Below are 24,580 nucleotides of genomic sequence, written 5' to 3'. Positions count from 1 at the left end.
ACAATCATCCATGTGTGAGAACTTGGTGTCCATGGGCTTGAAGAGCTTAAGTCTCATACATAATTTATAGTTAGAGCCAATGGTTAGGCGAGAATGAAGACATTCTCATTGTGGCTGGACCTGGCTGAGGGAGGAGGGAGGGATGAGAAATCAAAGCAGCCCTCGAGCTGCTGCTGCTGCCAACTCTTGCTCCACATCTTGCTTCACATGTCCCTCTTGAGAGTGCCCTTCTCCTGCAGCCTGCGTTCATCTGTCCGGGATTACTCCCTGCCCTGATTGTTACCGGTGTCAATCCATTTATCTTGTTCATGTCTGCCTCTTAATACTGTGTATTGTGTGCAACCAATAATGCTTGTTACTGTGTGGGGCCGTTGATGCTTGTTAGTGTGTGGGGCCGTTGATGCTTATTACTGTGTGGGTCCATTGATGCTTATTACTGTGCAGGGCCATTGATGATTACTAATGTGTAAAGCCACTAATGTAGGGCTATTCATTCCCACTGCTGAGTGAGGCTATTAGTGGTCAATACGGTGTGGGCCATTGGAGCGCAATATACTTCCATGGGCCATTGCTTGTGCTTCCGGAGGTCACTGACTGAGACACAGACCACCATTGCATGCTACTGCCTAGAACCACTGGTGTTCATAATGTCAGAGACCACTGATGCATGTTATTGCCTAAGACCACTGATGCACATAATGTATGAGCCCACTGATGCATGTTACTGCATAGGACCACTGATCACATCAAAGCATTTGTACAGCGCTGCACTACTATCACCCCTAGGGGTATCTGGGTAATGATGGTGTGATGACTCAGTCAAAAAGCCAGGTCTTGTGGTTCTTTCTGAACTCCTGTAGGGAGGGTGCTGTTCGGAAATTGAGGGGTAAGTCATTCCATGTCTTGGTGACGATGTAAGAGAAGGAGCAGCCTTTGCTGTGTCGTATGCGAGGGTGAGCAGGATAGCTCGGCAGAGCATAGGTGTCTTGTGGGGCGATAAAAATTCAGTCAATGGTTGATGTAGGCTGGTCCTAGGTCATGTAGGGCTTTGTAGGTGTGAGTGAGGATCCTGAGTTGGCATCTTTTCTGGATGAGGAGTCGGTGGAGGTGTCTGAGGTGGGGGGTGATGTGGGTCCTTTCAGGGAGGTCCAGGATGAGTCTGCCTGCCTCTTTCTGTATCTTCCCGAGTCGCCTGAGCAGATGGGCAGGGATGTCAGCATAGAGAGCGTTGCCGTAGTCGAGGATGCTGATGATGAGGGCCTGAGTGATGGCTTTTCTGGTGTCAGTTGGAATCCATCGAAAGATTCTATGGAGAGTGCGGAGAGTGTAAAGGCAGGTGGAGGCAAGTAAGTGGACCTGCCGTTTCATGGTCATTTGGATGTCCAGGAAGATGCTTAGGTTGCATGCCAGGTCTGTTGGTGTGGGTATGAGTCCAAGTTCAGTCAGCTACCAGCTGTGGTCCCAGATGGAAGTGTTCTTCCCGAAGATCAGTACTTCTGTCTTGTCTGAGTTGAGTTTAGGCAGTTGTCCCTCAACCAGTTGGCCGATGTTGGTCATTGTATTGCAGAAGTTGGTTCTGGCATTGGAGGGGTCTTCGGAGAATGAGATCATGAGTTGGGTGTCGTCTACATATGAGAATATGTTGAGGCCTTGGGATTTGACGATTTCTGTGAAGGGGGTCATGTAGGTGTTGGATAGGGTAGGGCTGAGGGATAAACCTTGGGGTACGCCGCATATGATGTCCTTGGGTTCATAGGTGAAGGGAGACAGCACGATGCTCTGAGTGCGAACTGTCAGGAAGGAGGCGATCCACTTGATGTAGTTTTGTTGTATGCTGATGCTGTAGAGTCTGTTGATTCATGTTTGGTGGGACAAGGTGTCGAACGCTGCCAAAGGGCGAGGAGGATCAAGGCTGCAGTCTCTCCCTGGTTGAGGAGGATCCTGATATCGTTTGTGGCGGTGATCAGAGCGGTCTCGGTGCTGTGGTTTGGACGGAATCTTGTTTTGTAGGCGTGCAGTAGGTGGTTCTGTTCCACTTATTCAGTGAGCTGTTGGTTAATGACCTTCTTGAGTACTTTGACCAAGTAGGGGAGCAGGGAGATAAGATGGTAATTTTTTAGTTTGCTGGAGTCGGCGGACCGAGTCTTTAGGAGGGGTCTGACCTCTGTGTGTTTCCAGCTGTCCGGGAAGGCTGCTGTGGAGATGGAAGAACTGATAATGCTGGTAAGTTCTGGGCTGATTGGGTTGGTTCCAATGTTGAAGAGGCAGTGGGGGCTGGGGTCGGTGGGTGCCCCGTAGTGGATGGATGACATGATGGCTGAGGTGGGCTGGGTGGTGAGCGAGGACCGGGTGGTGATCGTTCGGCTGGTTAGCGATGCTTGTAGAGGATGAGCGATGAGGGTCGAAGTTGTTTTACATGGTGGTGATCTTGTTGGGGAAATGGTCTGAGAGGGTGTTGGAGAGTTCTTGGAAGGGGTGAATGGTGTTCTCTGTGGCTGTCGGGTTTGAGAATTATTTGACTCTCTTGAAGAGTTCTTTCATGTGGTTGGCTGCTGTGTTGATGCGGGTTCTGATGGCCATTCTCTTGACTTTGATGCTCTGGTGTTAGTTGCGGAGGGCTGGCTTGTAGGTGGCTCTGTCGGGGGGTTCTTTGAGGCGCGCCATTGCCTCTCGAGTTATTAGCAATCTAGCTTGGAGGCTCTTAGCTCTGGGGTGTGCCATCTGACTTGAAATGAAATGAAAATGAAATGAAATGAAAGAGGGATTTAAAGAGCGCATGGCTGCCCGTGAGCGTCCCAGCGCTAGTGGATGAGCTGACGAAGGGGAAAAGGGGATTATGGGAAAAGCCAAGTTTTTAGAAGCCTGCGGAAGGCCAGATGGTTGGGTTCAGCGCGCAGAGCCAGGGGGAGGGCATTCCATAACTTAGAAGCATTATAAGAGAAGAGACGGCCTCCTGTGCGAGCTCTTCTGATCCTGGGGATTTGTGCAAGATGGAGGTGGGCAGATCTGAGGTTCCTTGAAGGCTTTGTGCGGGATGATGAAATTTTTTAGGATGTGGGGGCCATTGTCATGGAGGGTTTTATGGGCGGTGCAAAGGGTTTTGAAGTGGACTCTTTCTTGGATAGGCAGCCAGTGGAGTGCTCTAAGGGCCGGTTTTGCAGAGCACCTACTATTAATGCCGGTTAAAAGTCTGGCAGCAGAGTTTTGCACCAATTGCAGTTTTGCAATGACTTTCTTAGGAGCTCTCAAATACAGAGCATTCCCGTAGTCCAGTCTGGAAAGTAGGAGACTCTGGATTAGGAGTTTCCTAGCATCATGGGGAAGGAGGGGGAGGATCTTGCGGCTGGTGCGGAGGATGCCGTAACAGGACCCTGCAGTTTTCCTGGCTTGTGTTTCGAACGACAGGTCTTGGTCAAGCCACATGCCCAGGCTCTTAATGTTCTGTTTCGGGGCCGGGGCAATTCCCATACAGGGGGGCCACAGGGACTCCGGTGTGAAGAGGGACTGATTGCCTAGTACCAGGATTTCGTTTTTTTCACTGTTAAGTTTGAGATGGGAGCCATCCATCCAGTGGGAGATGTCTTGTAAGCAGGTGAGGAGGTTATCAGGGGGTGGTCAGACTGGCTGAGAGAGACGACAAGCTGGGTGTCGTCCGCATATATTACTAGCCTCACTCCGTGGGGGGTGACTAGCTCCGCCAGGGGTGACAAGTAAACATTAAAAAGAGTGGGGCTCAGGGAGGAGCGCTGAGGGACCCCACAATGTACCGGAGTAGCTTAAGATCTGGATGTTCCCTCGAGAACTTGATAGGATCTATCGTGGAGTAAGGATTTGAGCCAGGCAAGAGCCGACCCAGAGATCCCCAGGGCCTTGAGTCGGTGAGTCAGAATGGTATGATTCACCGTGTCAAAGGCTGCACTTAGATCCAGGAGGATCACTGCCACTGATCCTCCTGAATCTAGGATCCTTCTAGTCTCTTCCACTACTGCGATCATAGCTGTTTCCATGCCCTGGCCAGGGCGGAAACCCGTCTGGGAGGCGTGAAGGAGTCCGTTGGACTCCAGGAAGGCTGAGAGCTGCTGGTTTACAAATTTTTCAGCTATCTTGCTGACTACGGGCAGGAGAAAATGGGATCACTGACATAATATTGATTACCAAAATATCCCCATACACAAATATCGACACATAAATACTGATGTAAAAACTATTGACATCCTATCTTTATAATGTACAGTATTAAAATATTGTATTTTATATATAAAATTAATGTTACATAAATTAGATAATAAAAAGAAATTTAAAAAAATGATTTAGATGTAATGTACATTTTAACAAATATAATAAAGAAATGTAATAAAAAAATGCAAACATATATAAAATGTAATATAAATATGTATATTTACTTTAAAACAATTAATAAACTAATTATTTTAATTTATTTTAAAATGTTATAAATATATAAAAATGTACAAATATATATAACTTACATTTTGCACTCCATTGAGTTCAACAGTAGTAAAAGTGTTGGATATCTAGGGGTTAAAAGTACTATTCCCTCTCCAGCGAGTGCAACAGTAGGGAAAGTTTTGGATAGCAGAGGGGAAAAAGCTACTATTCCCACTCCAGTGAGTGCAACTGTAGGGAAAGAGTTGGATAGCGGATAAGTAAACATTACTATTCCCACTCCAATTAGTGCAACAGTAGAGAAAGTGTTGGATAGCGGAGGGGTAAAAATTACTATTCTCACTCCAGTTAGTGCAACAGTAGGGAAAGTGCTGGATAGCGGACGGGTAAAAATTACTATTCGAACTCCAAATACTGCAACAGTAGGGAAAGTGTTGGATAGCGGAGGGGTAAGAAATAATATTCCCACTTCAGTGAATGCAACAGTAGGGAAAGTGTTGGATAGCGGAGGGGTAAAAATTACTATTCCCACTCCAATTACTGTAACAGAAGGGAAAGTGTTTGATAGCGTAGGGGTAAAAATTACTATTCCCACTCCAGTGAGTGCAACAGTAGGGAAAGTGTTGGATAGCGGAGAGGTAAAAATTACTATTCCCACACCAGTGAGTGCAACAGTATGGAAAGTGCTGGATAGCGGAGAGAAAAAATTACTATTCCCACTCCAGTGAGTGCAACAGTAGGGAAAGTGTTGGATAGCGGAGGGAAACAAATTATTTTTCCCTCTCCAGTGAGTGCAACAGTAGAGAAAGTGTTGGATAGCAGAGGGATACAAATTAATATTCCCACTGAAGTCAATTGAAAATTAAAAACAAACAAAATATCAACTACAATGCAATGGATGTTAAAAAACAAAACAAGAAAACATATCAAAGTATTAAAAATTACAAAAGATAGAAACATATTATAATGTTAGAAAAATCTAAACATTACCTACAAAGATTATTTTATAAAAATAATTTACAAACAAATAACTATATTTAATAGAATTTAATTTCAATCAAAAACATTAATTGTTACATAAATTCAATATTGATTATTTCCTACCCTATAACACCACACAATTCACAACACACATCGAAATGTTTCAAAAAGTGTACCTCCATAATTAACATAATTAATTATCAAATAAACAAATATTAATTAACAAACAAATTAAAACAGATAAAAATTATTTTACTCACCAAACGGTACACCTATAATACCAAAATCCACACACAAAATAAAAATAAATAATTACCATAAATATTTATCAATTAACGAATGAATATTAATGACCAACTAATTATTAATTATTAAACCTAAAATACTTTCCACCCTCTACACAATAAACACCACAACACACACCTAAAAACCATCACACAATTTTTATAACTAATTTTACATTATTAAATTAATATCAATTAACAACTTATTAATTAATTTAAAAGAATTTACTTCCCACCCTTTACCACTATAAACCCCACCGCTCACATTTCAAATTAATTACACACTGGACATATATATTTTGTAATTAATTAATTACCAATAATTAACAGTTGATTATTAATTAATTATAAATAGATCACTTCCCACCCTATTCCCCTATAAACCCCACCACCCAGTCCCAAAAAATGACACAACTAACATAATTAATTACCAAATAAATAATTAATAATAATTAACAAGCAATTGATAAATAATTATTAATACATTCATTCCCACAATTAACATTATAAAATATAAATTAAATGAATATGAATACATTTAAAATATGAATAATTTGATGATAATTAAATCACTTCCCACCCTATTCCAATATAAACCCACATCCTGCTACAGAACTAAAAAACACAAAATGTAATCTCGATATTCTGTATGTGCACTGTTGGCTTGATTTGAGGTTTTGTGAAATTTGGCTGGTTTCCTAGGGGCGACTCTGTCGGCACATTCGGTGATCCAGTGATCATATGCATGTTACTGCCTAGAACCACTGATGCATTTAATGTCTGATACCACTACTTTACTGCCTAGAACCACTGAAAAATATAATGTCAGAGACCACTGATCCTTGTTACTGCCTAGGACCACGGATGCATATAATATACGGACCCATGATTTATAATCAGGGCCACTGGAATTAAGCGGCAGGGGACGGTCAAATTATGCAGCAAGGTTCTGCAAATTATGCGGCAAGTAAAGCAAATTATACGGCGTAACGTGGCACGTTTTGTAATAGTGTTACCTCAATATTTTGTTGTTTTTACATTTGTTAACAGTGTCTGGGCATTGGGTGTCCATCATTAGTACCAGTTTAATATCCAAATACAGCAATAAGCAACAGAAATGTGACCAGTCAACATTTGCAAAGGGCTTTTCACTGCGCTGCAACACAAGCCGCTGCACTTTTAGTAACTTTTTAACCGTTTGAGCTAGAAACACATTTTCTTTTTGTTAAAATCTGCAGATTACGCAGCAGACGATTCCAGTGGCCCTGTGTATGATATTGGCTGATGCAAAAACAACAGATGATGGACAGAATGCAGAACAATGTCATACATTCACCCCAGTACAGAGATCTGGGCCTAAATCCATCGTTTTTTTGCTCACCACACCACCCCAATTCAGACATGGCCATATGCAAATCAGCCTTGACCCTGTGCCTCATGGTAACAGTCCAGCCCGAACTGCCAAGCCATGTCTTCCTTGGACCAGAATCAAGCATCCTAGGACCGGTTTCTGGCTATCAGCCGTCTTCAGCCAGGATAGCTTGACTCCAGTGGTTTAGTGAGCACCGGACCCACGTCTGAGCATACCCGTCCCACTCGGGGTGACAAATGCAAAAACAACAGATGATGGACGGAATGCAGAACAATGTCATACATTCACCCCAGTATGATATTGGCTGAGCCATAAATGCATGTAGCTGTCAGGGGACTCAATACATTACTGTGTATGTAAATCGATGCTCATTGTAGTCTGTGGTCATAGAGAGGTGTTGCATACTCACAGGACTCAGAAAAGAGGAGGACTCCTGCAATTGGAAATATGTGATGTCTACACTGGTGAACATGCTTAGTCAGCCCTGTCTGTGACACCCATGACAGATCAATGTTTGATGATGTTACGGTTTTAAAGAGAAGGTGTGCCAAGGTCAAACCCTCTGCATTTGTAAATGGTTGTTTATATGGAAATTAATTCAGAAATGCCTAGTCGGTTAGTCTTACAGGGTTCATAGTAAGGAAACATAGGAAGAGGGAGGTGAAGCAATTTGGCCAAGATCACATAGCTTGGTCTAGTGGGGAAGCAGGGATTAGAAGTTGGGCGATCCGGGTCCACATTTACAACCACAAATCCTCCCACCACAATGTGTCTTATTCTGCCAGCACAGGGCCATTCCAGGAGTGCCATGGGAGAGCCAACCAGGGCACTATAATCTGATCAGAAAACCCTGTAATATAGCTCAGTTGGTTTGAGACATGCTGCTTGGATCAGCCGACAACATTCAGGTAACAATTTAAAAGTCTGAATCAGCTTGCATCTGTCGGTTGATAACCAGTGAGTGGGTAATATCAATGCCTTGTCTTTACCACTTTTTCTGAAAACACATAGAAAAGGTATATTTTATTGTTGTTGTATTTATATAGCGCTTACTATCACTGACAACGCGTCAAAGCAGTTTTTCGGCAAGTAGCACGCTACTCCGGAACTCATAAAGGATTAGTGGTGAATTAGTTTAGTGAAAATATGAAGGTAATTTGAGTGGTGGATATGTTAGTCAGTTATTTGGATTGAGAATGATAGCGGAGGGATAGAGGAGGGAATTTTTTTTGCATTTATATCGGGCTTGCTACCCCTGATGGGGTGTTGGAGTGCTTTTTTGGTGAGTAGCGTGCTGTTATGTTTGATAAGTGAGCCAGGCTCACATAGTCAACCCCGAGAGAGGTGTTCTGATGCCTCCCCCTGTGTACGCCAGTCCCGATAGTCACTACAGTGACGTAGGGTTTTGAGGAGTTAAATAAAGCAACCCGGGCATGACCCAAGTGCAGTTAATCACCATCACGAGTGTGTGCATAATTATTTTACGGTGGTGCTAGTGACTACATTGGCCTTCACTTACAGGCCGCAACATCTGAGTAAGAAAGTAATTTGATTGGTGGATATGTTAGTTGGTTATTTGAATTGAGAATGATAGCAAAGGAGTAGAATAGGTTAAAATGTTGCTTTTATATGGCGCTTGCTACCCCTGATGAGGTATTGAAGTGCTTTTTCGGCGAGTAGCACGCTACTCCGGAACCCATAAAGGATTAGTGGTGAATTAGTATATTGAAAGATTAAATTAATTTGAGTGGTGGACATGTCTGTCTGTTATTTGGATTGAAAAGAATAGTGGAGGGATAGAAGGGAAGGATTTAGAGTAGTTGTTTTTTTGGAGCTCATAGCAGTAGGAGGAGGCTTGGGATGAATTAAAGGGAGGTGGAGGGGAATGCGTAAAAGGGAGGTGGAGGGGGAAGAGTCAGAGGTACCTGCTAGGCCACGCCTTGCAAGGATTTCTGGGAAAATGCTTTCAAAATGGCGATAATGTCAAAGGGCTCAAGCGCAGAGTTTTAAGGAGGGAAAGAACGGGTGGGAGGGGTTTGGTGAAGGATATTGATCTGTGACGTGTTTACACATGGGTGGACGCCACGTGCATGCCAAGGTTTGGAAAGGTTTTGCCTACTTTTAAAAATGCAGCTGTTTTTTGGAGGGTGGAGGGGTCTCCTTCAGCTTAAGGAACGTTCCCAAGATGTACCTCGTTCAGTGTTGCACTTGCCTTCCCCCCCCTGGAGTGGTCCCGCCCTCCACCCTTCATGGTAAAGGGTTCCTCCAGCTCCTGAGGCTTCCATGCCAGGAGCCTGGGGGTGGCTGAAAAGCCCCCCAATAAGGGTGCCCCTTCAGAGAAACCTGGACACCCGAGGAGGGGTACAGTGAATGAGAGCCTGGCCTAGAGATGTGGAACCCACCAAGATAAGAGCCGAGAAACCAAACACACAGGTGCATGGGCGAGGAGGCTGAAGGCAAGCATCTTCTTCAGAGGGGCTCCTCCCCCACGAGGGCCATGTCCCTCACTGGCCCTCCCCTCTCTAAAATGGCCCTCGGCCCCTCCCCTTGCGGTTCATCCCCCACAGAAGCCTAAAACGAAGCCCCACAGCCTGGCCCCTCCCCCTTCCATAGAGCACTACAAACTCTGTGTAGGGCTTTGACTTATCACCTCCAGTACTACCTGTACGCTGCTTGTCACGGGCTAAGACTTTGCAAAACACATAAACGAATGAATGAATACAGTCATACATGAATGAATGAGTCTATGAATAAATAAATAAATTCACACATAATTGAATGAGTGGATGAATTAATAATATATGCATGCATGTATACATAAACAAATGAGTGGATGAATGAAATAAATAAATACATACATGCATACAGTCAGTCAGTCAGTCAAATTCACTTTATTCGGTTATTTAAAAGCATACTAACACAATAAAAAATCCTTAGAAATATTACAAAAACACAATCATCACAAAATACAGATAGATCAAATTCTAAATCATAAAAATACACAGGAATAATTAATTAAATTTAAAATATACTAATTAATAGCGGTACTTCTTTTTTTCAGTATTCTGACTGCTGCAGTCAAAAAGATAGCTATGTTAAAAATTTGCATACATAAATGAATGAGTTGATGAAAAAATAAATAAATACATGCATACACAAATGAGTGTATGAATGAATGTATCAATACATGCATACATACATGAATGAATGAGTGGATGAATAAATAACAAATAAATGCATACATAAATTAATGTGTGGATAAATAAATAAACAAATACAGGCATACATAAATGAATGTGTGGATGAATAAATAAACAAATACATGCATACATATATTAATGTGTGGATGAATAAATAATTAAATTCGTACATGAATGAATAAATAAATACGTGCCTGCATACATAAATGAATGCCTGGATGAATGAACAAATGAATGGGTGCATCAGTGAAAGTGGCTAGTTCTTCACTCAGTGTGTTATGCCGTCAGTTAGTGCTCTCAAGACTAAGTTCTGTGTTTTTTACCCTCTGCAGGTGGACCAGATTCTAATCCATCAGAAGAGTGAGTACATTTTTTCATTTTACTTGACACAGACGAAGTGACTTATGCACACTAAGACAAAGCACATATAAATACAGAGACTGCAAATAAAGGCTCATGTACTCGAGTCCAGTTGCATGTCAGAATATCACCTACAAAAACTTTGTTTTGCAAAAATATCGAGGCCAGAACATTTGCTCCCATAAAATTAATTGATTTTACTAATCTCGTTGTTGATTTCATAGAGGGAAATCAACAACGAGATTAGTAAAATCAATTAATTTTTTTATACTGTAGTTGGATTCTTTTCCTCAATTGATCGATTTCAGAATAAACAGGGCAACGTTGTAACATATCAGGGGGACACCTAGTGTCACCAGGAATATCATTGCTACCTTTTGGGACCTAATGTTATGGGCGACAAACAATGGTTTAACATAAAAGTACCTAAAATTATGATAAAAGTTACAAAACAATATAAAGTGCAATGTGCTCTGTTTACTTTTGTTATCGCACGCACATGGTTCCACATCGGATGGATGAGTCCTCATTTTTGAAAATGCTACAAGGTGATGAACAATGCCACATCACAATCTTAGTAGCACAAAACTGAGGTGGACATAGGTCACATATGACAAGTAATTATTAGCATCCTCCGGTACGGTAAACAACCTTTACAACGCAACTTTTACCATGCAGTGCCTTTACAATGCAACTTTTACAACGCAAACCATTGCAACGCATTGCGCTGGGGGGCGCTCTAGGATAGGGAATAGTTCAAAGTTTATTATTATGTTTTTGGCTCTCAAAAGAGGGCCACATATATCAATCACAAAACTATACACCAAAATATACAATAAAATTCTACAATAATACACAAAGAAGAAAGAAAAGAACCAATTGAGGGATCACAACATGAACACTGACAGAAGAATCAACAAATAGCATCTACAGGATTCATTAATAAATGTTTAAAAAACTCTTTAAAAAATTAAAAATTTGAAGCAAAACATTTCATTGGGTGGACAATAAAGGGCATAAAAAAAAGAATTTACATTTAAAATTCCCAACTGAAGACAAATAGATCTCAACCATTTAGAACGTAATGGACGTAGTGTAGGACAAGTAAACAGAACATGATTTCGGTCTTGCACTGCCTTATTACAAAAATTACATATGGGAGATGTTCCATACCATTTTGCTAAAAGAGAATTTAAAGGAAGCAGATCGTGTCGTAAAAGGTACCATAGCCTTAGCACTCGATGAGGAATATTCCATGAGACATACTGCTGGGCCTGCTTTATAGAATACGAGCTTAGGAGTAACTCACCACCCTTCTTTTCATGTAAGGCAATCATATCCAATTTAAAGCAGAGTTCCCAAGATGCATGTTTCAGCTGAGACTTTAGTTGAGAGGGAGAAAGTAAGCACAAAGTATTTTCATCCAGCTCTAACAATGCTACAGCTTTTCTAAATTTTTTTACTATTAATGAAAACTCATTTAGATTGCCCAGCAGTTCCTTTTTAATGTATGCCCGTAAGGAACCCAATTCATCTCTAGCCAAACATGCCACCCATCTTACCAGGGCAATCAACCCCTGTACCCAGCAGCTCCGAAGGCCAAATTCCAGCCTGCATGCGGACACTGAGCAAGCTGTATTAAAGGAGGAAATTCTTCTTAGAACCTTTCCCTCCATTAACTGCAAAAAACCCCAATGTCTTAACTCCACCAGTTCTATTCCATAAAGCAGAGTTGCAGGGATTTTTGCTCTATACACTTCCAAAAATCGGGCAAAGTGTCTTTTCCCTGTGGCAGAGTACAGTGAACATAACACCATACCATGAGCCAATGCCTTACACGAATTGTGTTCAATATGGGGTTTTTCGCTTAGGTTTGCCGAGATTATTTTACCTAAAAATGTGTACGTTTTAACTACCTCTAATCTCTGGCCTCCTATAGCCCATCCGAAGTTTACAGATCTACATTTTTTTCTTCCAGTGATGCACATGATTTTGCTTTTAGAGATATTAATCTTCATAAAATGTGCTTCTGCAAATAAATGTAAAGCTTGCAGGCGATTAGACAGGCCCTTAGGAGTTAAGTCTAAAATGAGGATATCATCCGCATACATTAAAACAGAGATGGATGAACCTCCAACTACCGGAGCTAAACCAACGCCTGCAGCAATAAAAGCAGGTAGGTCCGCAGTATATAGAGAAAACAACATGGGGTCCAATAAACACCCCTGTTTTAACCCGTTTAAGGATGGGATGCTCTGAGAAAGGCCCCTTTCTCCGCCCTGCAACACCTTGCACCAGGTATTCGAGTGAAGAGATCTTACATGTTCCAGTAGAAGGGGCGGCATACCCATTTTAGCAAGCTTTCTCCACAGCGTTGGACGATCCACCTTGTCAAACGCTGTGGAGAAATCTATAAATGCTGCGTATACTCCACCTCCCCGGACTCGTACATATTTGTCCGTAATCACTTGAAGAGCAGTCAAGTTATCAAGTGTACCATGCTTTTTACGGAACCCAGTCTGTTCCAAAGGTAAAATATTATTTGCGTCCACCCAATCCGAGATTAATATTAAAAGACATTTAGCAAAAACTTTTCCGACAGCATCCAGTAGAGCTATCAAACGATAGTTCATGGGTTTGTCCCGCTCTCCCTTCTTGAATAAGGGTATTAATATACTTCCCTTCCAGGATGTAGGAACTGATCTAAGTAAAAAACATGCTTTAAACAAAGGGAAAAGAATCCTGCTCCAAGTAGAAACATCCTGCTTCAGTACTGAAATGGGCAACTCATCTGGTCCCATTGCTCCGGAAGAGCGCATACTCTTAATCGCCGAAGCAATGGATTTCTCAGAAGGAGGATTCATAGCAAACCTACAGTCCCATACGGAATCACTATCCTCACCCTCTACGCCATTTTATGCATACAGATTCAATATAAATGAGCACCAAACATCTTCAGGAATAGAAATGGGAATAGGGGAGGTTCTTGTACCACATCCCTTGCCAATTATGGACCAGAATTCTCTAGATTTACCATAAACAGAAGCCTCCCTTAAGCTAATCCAGAGAGAGTCTTCTTTTTCTTTTTTTAATTTTGCTCTCACTCTGGTCCTCCTTCTCTTTAGTAAGGATAACTTATTAGAAGTTTCCGTGGATCTAAACAGAAATTGTTGCCTCACTAATTTATTTATTTCTTTATTTAGTGGCACTAATAAACTAGGAACAAAAGTCTCTTTCCCGGAATGTCTAGGCTTCTTTGCAGTCGCAGTAAGCTTTTTCTTAAGGTTTTCAAAGTGGAAAAATTCCATACCCTGCCATTCTTTTAATTCAAGTAAGGTTTGAGCAAGAATAGTTTGCAAACCCTTCATAATCGTCGAATTCCAAAAACATCTACCGGACTTACAAAGAAAAGAAACTCCTCCAGTGCTTAAAGACCAGGAATTCGTGACCAGGGGTTGTAATAAAAGAGTTATACTGATCACGTTATGATCGCTCATAGGAGTTTGAGAGACCATTATATCCTGAATAAGGGAAAAAGAGTCATAGTCCGTAATTACATAGTCAAGGATGGATTCACCCTTAGGGGACTTATGAGTAAATTTAGCAGGGGTATCAGATGGCATCCTACCATTTACAATTAACCCCTCTAGATAACTACGTTCTTGTAACATTATCTTTCCTCTTTTGCTAGTTTTTAATTTAATTGGAAAGATAGATTGGGGTATATTAAATGCCTCTTCTTTAAACTTATTTCTAAACAAATCTATACTTGAGTTAGACACTTTGCTATTCAGATCGCCCACAAGTAAAATGTAAGGAGGCTGGTCAAGTTCTAATAGATGCTTAACATACGAAAACATTTGCTTCAATACAGTGTTAAAACCATCTTCAGGCGGAATGTATGCATTAATGATTACTAGAGAATGCTGGCTGCCTAGACTGGATAAATTATTAATAGTTATAGCTTGAAAAAGGTTACTTGTGTCAACATAATGGGAAAATTGCCATTGGAATGCATTAGACAGGAGGCAGGCAATTCCCCCCTTTGCGAGACCTTTTTTAGCTGGCGTAGCTGCTGCCTCAAGCACAAAGTAATCTTTTCCACCATACAAAATATTTTTACACCAGGATTCTTGAATGCATATCACATCCGCATGTAAAGAAAATAAAAAATCAAGTTTCTGCGGTCTATTATACAACCCTGCTGCATTCCAGGATATAACTTTTAATTGGCTGCTAAAGATGTTGAAACCGTCTTGGATTATCCGAAATATTATTAGACAAGACTCCTGGAAGCCAGTTCCACTGATGATTATCCTCCGTTATAGGAGCAATCATGTTCAAGGGGGAAGGTAAAATCTGGGAAACCATACGTTTACCTCTTGAGACCCTGATTTGTAAATCTTTATTGGATTTGGACATATTCTCCTGCCTAATACCCAACTTTGTGGCCCCTTCTCTAGGGAGAATATCCTTTCCCGTATGTGAAAAGGGTAACACATCAATCCCTCTACATTGAAACGATTCTGCCTGTTGTAATACCAGATTAGCTATTATTGTAGAGTAGAATTTCGCCCGTATGCGTAGCCCATTTTCATACCTTACTAAGGAAACCAAGTCAATGTCATTTGACTGAATAAGTTTTAAGCTTTCAATATCCTTAAAACAATTAAGCAACCATGACCTGTTTAGGTATAAATCAGAGTCAAATAAGGGCAAAAAGTCCAAAGTCAGGGTATCCACATAAGAATTAGAAACTTTAAACTGTAAAGAGGAAGGATTTGTAGCAGCGTCAACCGGCAATTGAAAGATAGGCGCTGAGGGGTTAAGGACCCCTGTCACTGAGGGGTTAAGGACCCCTGGTACAGTAGGCATAATTCTTGTCATTTCTTCAATTGGAACACTGGGCAATACTGAATAGTCCTCTTGATGAGGGACTTCCCCAGCATTGGCACAGATATTAGGTGAACAATTGGCTACAGAACCATTAGTACAATCAGCCGCCTTATTAGAAAAAATGTCCAATAAAGATTTATCTTCAATATCTGCAACATTAAGGTCTTCATTGTTGGTATGTTTTCGGAAAATGATTTGCCTCTGTTTTTTCTTCTTGTACTTACGAACAGGATTCCTATTTTTCCCTTTCTTCTTTCTACTTTTATTATCTTTTCCATTTACATCAGAATTCACTTCAGTCTCCTTTTTTACAAGGGTGAAAATTGGGAATAACTCATTTCCCGCATCTAGGTCCACATCCAACAAACTTTCTTCCTGTAGGGTAGGGTCTGATACCTTCATGATATTTGATACAGATGGAATAGGCATCCCTAAGGCCTCATGTTTGTTAACTACTACTGGCATACCTGCAGGAGCATTTTTTTTCGATAAGTTATTACTATCCAAAGTATTCTGTAAAACAATCTCCGGAGCAGGCATAAAACCATTTTCTGTACTTTTTGCCAGTAATACTTTCAATATCTGTGTAACTGAGTCCAAGGTGCAGTCAGAGTTCCCAACAAATTTGCTCAGTAAAGACAATATGGAAGCCAATAAATGTTCTAATACTATCAAACAGTCAGAGATAGGTCTATCATCCTTCGGTAACCCAGAAGCGGCAAGAGGGCAGATACCGGATAGATTAAGTAGAGAATTCCTAGAGTCATTCTGCAAAGAAGGAATATCATTAGATGTTATAGAGGGAGTACTACTATATAGCAATAATCCTGACGGCGTGGCTCCCATTGTCGTCTTACTGGGATTCAAATGAATCAGATTTCCATCCTCCACATAGCGACCACATAGTTCAAGGTCAATACTAGACAAGAACGATTCTCCTTTTATAGCCACGTCAGGACATTCTGCACCAGTAGGAATGTTAAATATAGGTGCATTCATATCAGTTGTCTTATTATCCGACTGCTCTCCCCCTGAAGTGCATACTGGAAGGTTAGCCACAATAGATTTTGGCTGGGGGAACAAAAGATGCATAGAGGCTGACTCAGAGATGGAAACTTTTTCCACAACAGGCGGAGCACCCACCAAAGGCACCATCTCAGAACCAGCGATTTCCGGGATTGCCAAAGACTTATCAACGGGTTTTTCCCATAATTTCAGAATCTGCATCTGTCCTTTCATTAGCACACCGTTGTCATATTTATTCCTGAGGGGGTTAGATCTAGTTTTTATACATGACCTCCCCCCTAGAACTCTTCCGGAGCGTAATTTCTTTGCAGTCATCATAAACGGAGAAGTAACCAGGCAGCAAAATATAGTTCAGATGATATATATATAACAATAACTGTTTCTTATGACGAATCCTTAGAGATGCAAATGATGATTGCTCGTCAGTATTCAAAGATATCTCCTTTAGAGCATCACACGTTGGCACTCCCAATAAACTAACGTAAAATGTAAAATGACGGGGCCCAGCCCAGCCTACCTCAGCCACTGAGGGCCATAGAGGGCCCGCTCTTCGTTCGCGCTTCTGTCCGCGCGCGTCCCGCATTCGCATTCGCATTCGCGTCAAGTGACGAAACTAAGTAGGAGGAGGAGGGGGCGGGAAGAGGCACCAGGTGCACGCGATGATCAAGCGCTAGCACCTCTGGGCCTCGCAGTCCCGCTCCCGCTGGAGTAGTTCAACGCCTCTCTCCCTCAGCAACCACGGAGATTCACAGGTAGAGCACACGGGCTCCAAAATCCACACAAGCGCGTAGAAGCACAGCAGTCCTCGCCGTATCCACGAACAGCACAATTCCTCAGCGCAGATTCACTTATGTTATCAATATGCTTCTGTTTGTTTAATTGCTTCTGTGTCTGGCGTCCGGCACTGGTGTGATGGTGTGATGCGGTACTTCAAGGCTCCGAGTACCGACTCAGCCTGAGAGTAGCTCCCAGCCTGGGAGCAGCTCTCAGCCTGCTCCCGAAACCCGGCTCCTGCTTCTGCTTGAACTTATGCAGGGCGGTGCGTCGCGGAGCTGTAATGAAATCCTCTGGGCTTCCGAGATGAAAACAGCGCGAGGTGCCTCAGGGCTTTTAGTTTAGCTTTTAGAAATACCACAACGCCTCTGGGCTTTCGAGCACTTTAGAGCTCCACCATCGCTCTCGGCTCCAGTGTTAGAGCTCCACCAACACTCCCAGCTCACGAGTCACGACTCACACCTGGCTTTAGTTTCACGGTGTGGTGCGGTGTGATGCGGTATGCCGGCTTTTGATCGCACCGGCGCTCCACCAACGCTCTCAGCTCGCTCCAACAGCCCGCTCCGACACCCTCCTCTCCTGCCCCTCTCCCGTGTATTACGGTGCTTTTTTATTTTCTTTTTTTGACCGCGGCAGCATCAGCTGGCACCCGACAGTAGCTGATGCCCAGCGTTTCCCCTTGCTGCAATCTCCGCGGTCCGCGGCTCCCCCGCCTCGCCTCGGTGCAAGCGGGTGCGGGCTACGGCGTTGATGGGTGTTTTTTTCTCGGCTTTTCTCGGCTGCCTCAGCTATCGGCCTCAGCCACCACTCGGCGTCTCCACCTACAACGATCTCCGCGGTCCGCGGTCTCGGCTTGCACCTCCTCTTCCGGTCAACGAGAACAGCCACACTGCAACTGCTGATTAGGCCAAACTTCCATTCCTGGATAGGGAATAGGTTTAATGTACTATCCGACACCTTCCCTACTATCCACGGGGACTGGAGTTGGAATATTAAATTAAACAAGTCACTATCCAGCGCCTAAAAGCACTATGCGTTGTGATGGTATGCGTTGTAAAAACCGCGTTGTAAAAGCATGCGATGTAAAAGCATGCGTTGTAATGTCATACATCCTCCGGTAACCTATACAATGTGTATAGGGTGACAGTAGGTTTATTCCACTCAACCTATGATCTCAAATCCAGTCTATATTGTAAATAGGAGTCTCTGATCTCCTTCTTTGTATGGGACAATAGTTTTGATGTCTCTGACCATATTGGTATCTTAAACATTGTTTCTAAAGAGGAATTAATATATAATAACCACAGAATTTTTTGTGCATCGTGCAAATTAAGAGAATCTAAAATAATTGATTTGGTAAAAGCAGTTGCTTCCCTTTTCCAAATTGAGTCCCACAATAACAGTGGTCTGCCCAATAAAAGCTCTTCTAAAAACTGGAGACCCACCTTGTGATGTGCAATAGAATTTGAAGATAGTAAACGTTTCAGGAAACAGTTTTCATACGTTTGCTTTTTACGTGGCCCCAAAGACCTGCCCAGGAAAGGGCTATCCTTGCTCCTTTCACTTTATATATAGCTACTAGCTCGTTAATAGGTCGATTCCCAAATTTGGAAGAAAATTTAAAAATTCCCTGGATTACCCTGCTCATTATAGATCTGGTGTTTAAAATATGTTGGGACCAGGAGCTGTTATCCGAAAATAAAATGCCAAGATAGCAAAAGGAATTAATGGTATTCATTGGGGTACTGTCAATAAAAAAAGTTTTGCGGGGTTTTGGTTTAGGCCCACAGACCATGGTAAATCTTTTTGATTGATTAATTACCATTTTCCTTTGTGTCATAAATGCTGAAAACGCATCCATCAGTCTCTGGAGGCCTCCCGGAGTTCTTGCTAAAAGTACATCGTTGTCCGCATATAATAAAACAGCCACCATGGGGCAAATGGCCTGTATTGTCTGTAGATAATTATCTAGCCAATTAATAAAAAGGAGAATAAAATTGGTGCTAACACGCATCCTTGCATTTTCCCCGTCCAACTTTAAATTTAGATGAACATTCCCCCTGAGGGCCAAAACGACCTTGACTTGTTAAGTTGTCGTACTGACGAGAGAGAAACCCAATACTCGCCTTTGGTGCTCCCATAGAGATCAGGGTTGGCCAGCATAAATTATGATCGGCCAGATCAAATGCACTACTTAAATCTGCAAAGCATAAATATATGGTACCTGCCTTTGCCCTATTATACTTGCCGATAAGTAGCTCTAAATTAGTGCATTGCTCAATGATCCCAAGTCGTTTCCTGAACCCAAACTGCACCAGGGTTAAAACCGAGTACTCCAGTGCCCATTCCTCGAGTCTTAGCTGCAAAACCCTGCTCAGCACTTTCAAGGCAGTGTCTAAAAGTGGGATGGGACGATAGTTTCTAGGGTCTGTTTTATCCACTTTTTAAATATGGGTATGGTGATGGATTCTCGCCATGTCTGTGGGATTATATCAGTGGCAGCTGAATTAAACACTCACATTAGGGTGGGTGCCCATAATACAGGGGCAAATTTAAACACATCAACTGGGACACCATTCGGACATGGGGCCTGACCCCCGGCACTCGCCTGAATTGCCTGGAGGACTTCTCATTAGTGATATTCAGAGGGAGATGTCTTCCCTCTCATAGTTGCCACTCACACCCTCCCATCATCTCCCTGTTATTGTTAAAAATTTCTGAAAATGTTTCATCCAGTTATCTGAAGAAACTAAATAACCGAATTCTGGGGTATTAGCACTCTTCAGAAAGGGAGCATTTAATGTATCCCAGAAAAGTTTGTTATTCTTAGTTTTTGCAGTGATAGCCAAGTTTTTCCATGCCTCATCCTTGAGTGTCTTTTTCCCGGCGGATATAGCTATTTTGTACTCATGCTGTAGAATCTCGTGGTGATTTAGACAAGACATGCTTTAAGATTTGTAAAGCTTTAGTGCAAGTACCATCAAACCACCGCTTTTCTTTGTTACATGAGGGCCCAGGGTTCTTTGTTAAAAGTGATTTGATGGAATTTACGATGGAACAGAAATTCTTAGTCACTAATAGTGGGTGGATTTCATCCTGGAGACAATAAGTTATTTCCCTGTGATTAGAAAGTACTATTTTCCTCATAATCAAGCATGGGTAAACACCCGTCCATTTAATTCTAACCCCATTTGTTCTAACCGGGTCAATGTGGTTTGCTAAATCAAATACATCATTCCTTTTGCCCCAGAGGAAGAAAGTTAGTTTAAGCAGATTATGATCACTAAATAAGGAGGGTGCAACACTAAGGTTGCCACACATGTAAACAGCAGGGGCGGAGACTAATACATGATCTATAATGGAGTATAGATTTGATTTCTCCATATAAAAGTTGTGGCTAAATCCCCATTCGGATCACAGCACCCCCCTCCCCTCCCCCCAAGAAGTTGAAAATCATATTTAGTGATCATCTGATTTAGTGCTTCCCCATGGTCGTTGTGGTAAAAAATTTAATTTCCCTCTCCATCCTTGTATATGTGGCCACATGCCTTGTTATCAAGTACCTTGCATGCCTATAGATTAAAATCTCCTGCCCACAGTAAAACATACTCCGTATTGATTGGAGATAAAAAGGTTTCTAAGCCATGATCAAGAGCTTTTACCACATTACCACGTGTAGAGTCAAAAATATTGTCATAGAAATTTACAATTATCAGGTCTTTCCCCCTCTTTTTACTTAACCACAACATTTGTGCATGGGGGCCCACGGATGCAACCATTTTAACATTAATGGAGATTTTATTGGAAATACGTGTTTGTAGCCCCTTTTTTCTCATTCAGCCTGTGATCCTATGGTTGCTAGGAAGTGTGAGGAATATCCCTCCACATGTCCCAGACTTATACACCAGATTTCTTGTAGACATTTAATGTCATAACCAGTAATGGAGTTGACCCAATCAATATTTGCAGCCTTCTTTGCTAGTCCATTCACGTTCCAAGTTGCAAACTCAAACCCTTCTGTATGGGGCAGTTCTGCCGGGTAAGTAATTGATACTCTTTTAGGGGTACTAAGGTTATCATCACTGATTGTCTTATCGCATTTAGCTACTACCATCCCGCAAATGGAGGGTGCCTGCATGGAAAGTGTACAGACTTTCGGGATCGCTGTATTATCTGGTTGGCTATGGAATCTCTTGTATAATACCTGCTCTGGTGATCCCTGGAGTCGCCAGCTGGCTTGGATCAGTGCTAAGTTATTCATTATCATCTAGTCTACTCAGCATTTCATATCTGTTGGGAATTGTAAATTTCAGTCCACGGGCGGATACAAGCTTTGGGGGGCCCTCTCTATTTGAAAGCTCGATACACCAGTGTGGCATTGGCCTAAGCCCCTCAAGTGACAGTAAAAAAAAAACAGTGGGAGTATGCTCACGTCTGGTGTCTCCATTGGTAATGCCCCTGTTGTTTTGTGGTAACCACTGCCAGTTCTTGTGCTCTTAAAATTAATTATAATACGTTAACCCCCAAGGTTTTTTTCCAGAGGCCCAATCCACCCCACTTTCCTTGTGAGCAAGATTTCATGTGCTCTACTAGGGGAAAATAAATGTCTGTTGCTAAGCCAATCAACCACCTTATTCTTCAGACATTCTGTGGTTTCTCTAACCCCTGGTTTTAGAGGCGGGACATTAACTAGAACAGCCGCATATGGACAACTAGCAGGTGGCAAATTTATGGTAACTAGGTCTTGTGGGAGCACACTAATGTCCACTCTGTATCACAAGGGTCCACAGACCCACCAAGTTAACCAAGACGGCGCTGCACTTACTAAATATCAAGATGAACTCACCTGGTGCACACAGGTCAAACAAGATTATTCTCCAAGGCCGACTTCGGACCAAATGGTCAGATCCAAGGGTTTTTCCTTTTCAGGACCCCAGCTGAGAGGACTACTAGACGAGGAGCCGGCCGATCAGACAAGCTGGGCAGCCGCGAGAACCAGGCTCTATCACATGGGGAACCCCAATCCGCTCATCCGACCGGATGCAACCCCGACCCCACAGCCTGACTACGGGTGGGATGGATCACCTGGTGAAGTCCTTGTTCCTGCACCAACTGAAGGAAGTGGCCCAAATAGGGTCACCCGGGTCACTCACGACCTCCTCTAGCCTTCCAAGAAATGAAGAGTTGATGACGCAGTAGAGAGCACAAACAAACTAGTTTATTAGTAAATACACTGCACTGGAGTCCAGTCTGACCAGCCCTATGGGAAGGCTGTCGAGGGACTGACTTTAGAACACTTGGTGACATAGAATAAGCTTCTCCAACACCTCGCTAGTCCCGCCCCTGATGGAAAAATACAGCTTGGGCAAATACTGAATAAAGGTAGGCACAAAAGGATGAGCTAAGAGTCTGAGACCAGGCACACACTATCTCTTTGGCGAGGTCATTCAGTCTGTGCATGCAGCTGGAATAGTGTGAGCATCCTCTATCTCAGGGAAAGGTATGCGTTAATAAGCAACTTTCCGATGCTTCAGTGAGGCCTAACCTTGGAGATGCAAATGCATCCCAGCAGGTTTCTGCTGAGGCAAATAACATGAGACAATAGCTTGATCTTAGTTACAGAACAAGATGGCAGCAATAAAGATGGCGCCACGAATGCTAACTTAACATGGAATAGAGTTTAAGCATAGCAAAGGGAGCATTTTTATTCTGTACATTACGGAAATAACATTTCAAATCTAACAGAGTGTGGGGTGACCCCTTATGACATTATTCGGACCATTGCCTATTGGTGGGAGTCTCTTGGCCTGTTGCATTTGGCTGCCCATATTGGCTTTTTCAATACCTCCTACACCCTACAAAGTCTTTCTTTAAGTGGGCTTAATAGGTTACTAATAACAGATGTTAATTTGTCCCAAAATGGTGGCCATATATGGGTGTCCATAGAATTATGTCCATGATCCCCCCGTTAAAAATAGTTTGTCGGGAGTTCTTGAGTCAACAAGAGTCTTTCTTTTACCTTTTGCTCCTCGTTGGCGGACCACATTCGGGGCTTTAACAGCTCTTGGTGTTGCTGATTCGGAGATGGTATAGGTTAGTCCCAGCTGTAATTCGATTGGTGGTGGAGTCTGACAAAGTGATTTGCTTGTGCCTCCAGCAGGCTGGTCATCTTGGTCATTACCTAGGCCCAGCTTTTCTTTGGCGGAAGTTAAACTTTGGGTGCCCCCACTACCTCCTATCCCCCCAGTTTGGCCTGATGCAGTAATGGACAAGCGCCGCTCTGCTATATCAATTTCTTTAGATAATACCCCAACAGCATGGGCCAGTAAGCTGTCAATAGTGGTCCACTTGGGAGTACTGGGGGGCTCAGTTGTTAGCTTTGTGCCACCCACCCATCTTCTGCCCATTTTACTGGATATGTATTCCACAGGCCAAAAAAACGTAAAGGCAGACTTACTCCTCTCCAGTCCTTGGTGTTACACAGCTGGTGTTCGTTTGCCGACTATGGTGTTGTACTTCGATCAGCAGAAGCTCGGACCAAGAAGATGTGCCCAGCCCAGTCTCTTCTGGCCGCAGACAGTCCCACCCTTGGCCCGGGCTTGGCCTGGGCTGCGGGATCCCTAGCCGGGTTACAGGCACCTCCTGGCACGTTCAATCAGCGTTGTCGGTGTCCTCCCACTGGGCGAGCTGGGGGTTGTAGTCTTCGCTCCCCCGCTGCCCCACATGAGCACAGGATTACACTGGCAGCACACAACAGGTCAGTAAGGCACCCTGGCCGGGTTGTAAACACCTCCGGGCATGTTCAATCAGCATTGGTGGCTTCCACCCGCTGGGCGAGCTGGGGGTTGTAGTCTTCGCTCCCCCGTGGCCCCGAACAAACACAGGATCACACAGGGGGATGTAGTCTTCATGGGGGAAGAGGTGTGGTGCAGCGGCCAGGGTGACTGACTCCAGAATCCGGGGGCTCACGGTTACGATCCCCGGCAGCAGATTAGCCCAGCACCATGTGACTCTGGGCAATAGCTTGCTTAATCTTCCCGACTGCCCCCAGCGCCTAGAGACCCTTACGGGTGATTGTTCACGCTTTACAAATGTGGATTATTATTATTATTCGCTCCCCCGCGGTCCCACACGAACACAGGATCATACTGGCAGGACACAACAGGTCAGTAACAGAAGTGATGTCAATCCCTCGAACACTTCTCCCCCTTCTCCTTTCCTCTTTTTTGGCAATAGTTGTTTATACCCAGTCTGCCCAGGATCCCCATTCGACATCCACTCCT

At 43.1% G+C, this 24,580-nt stretch overlaps 1 protein-coding gene across 1 annotated transcript in view; it reads left to right on the top strand.

Moving 5' to 3' along the window:
* Window positions 1-24,580, top strand: part of LOC144799219 (phospholipid scramblase 2-like) — a 75,579-nt gene that overhangs the window by 30,016 nt on the left and 20,983 nt on the right. The window contains exon 3 of the mRNA XM_078670491.1: window positions 10,574-10,601. Within this exon, the coding sequence (XP_078526617.1) occupies window positions 10,574-10,601 (28 nt within the window). The remainder of the gene's footprint in view (window positions 1-10,573; window positions 10,602-24,580) is intronic.

The sequence above is a fragment of the Lissotriton helveticus genome, chromosome 12 (genome assembly GCF_964261635.1).
Source record: "Lissotriton helveticus chromosome 12, aLisHel1.1, whole genome shotgun sequence".
Taxonomy (NCBI): domain Eukaryota; kingdom Metazoa; phylum Chordata; class Amphibia; order Caudata; family Salamandridae; genus Lissotriton; species Lissotriton helveticus.
Note: the sequence above shows the minus strand (reverse complement) of the source record. Positions and strands in the feature narration are given on the sequence as shown.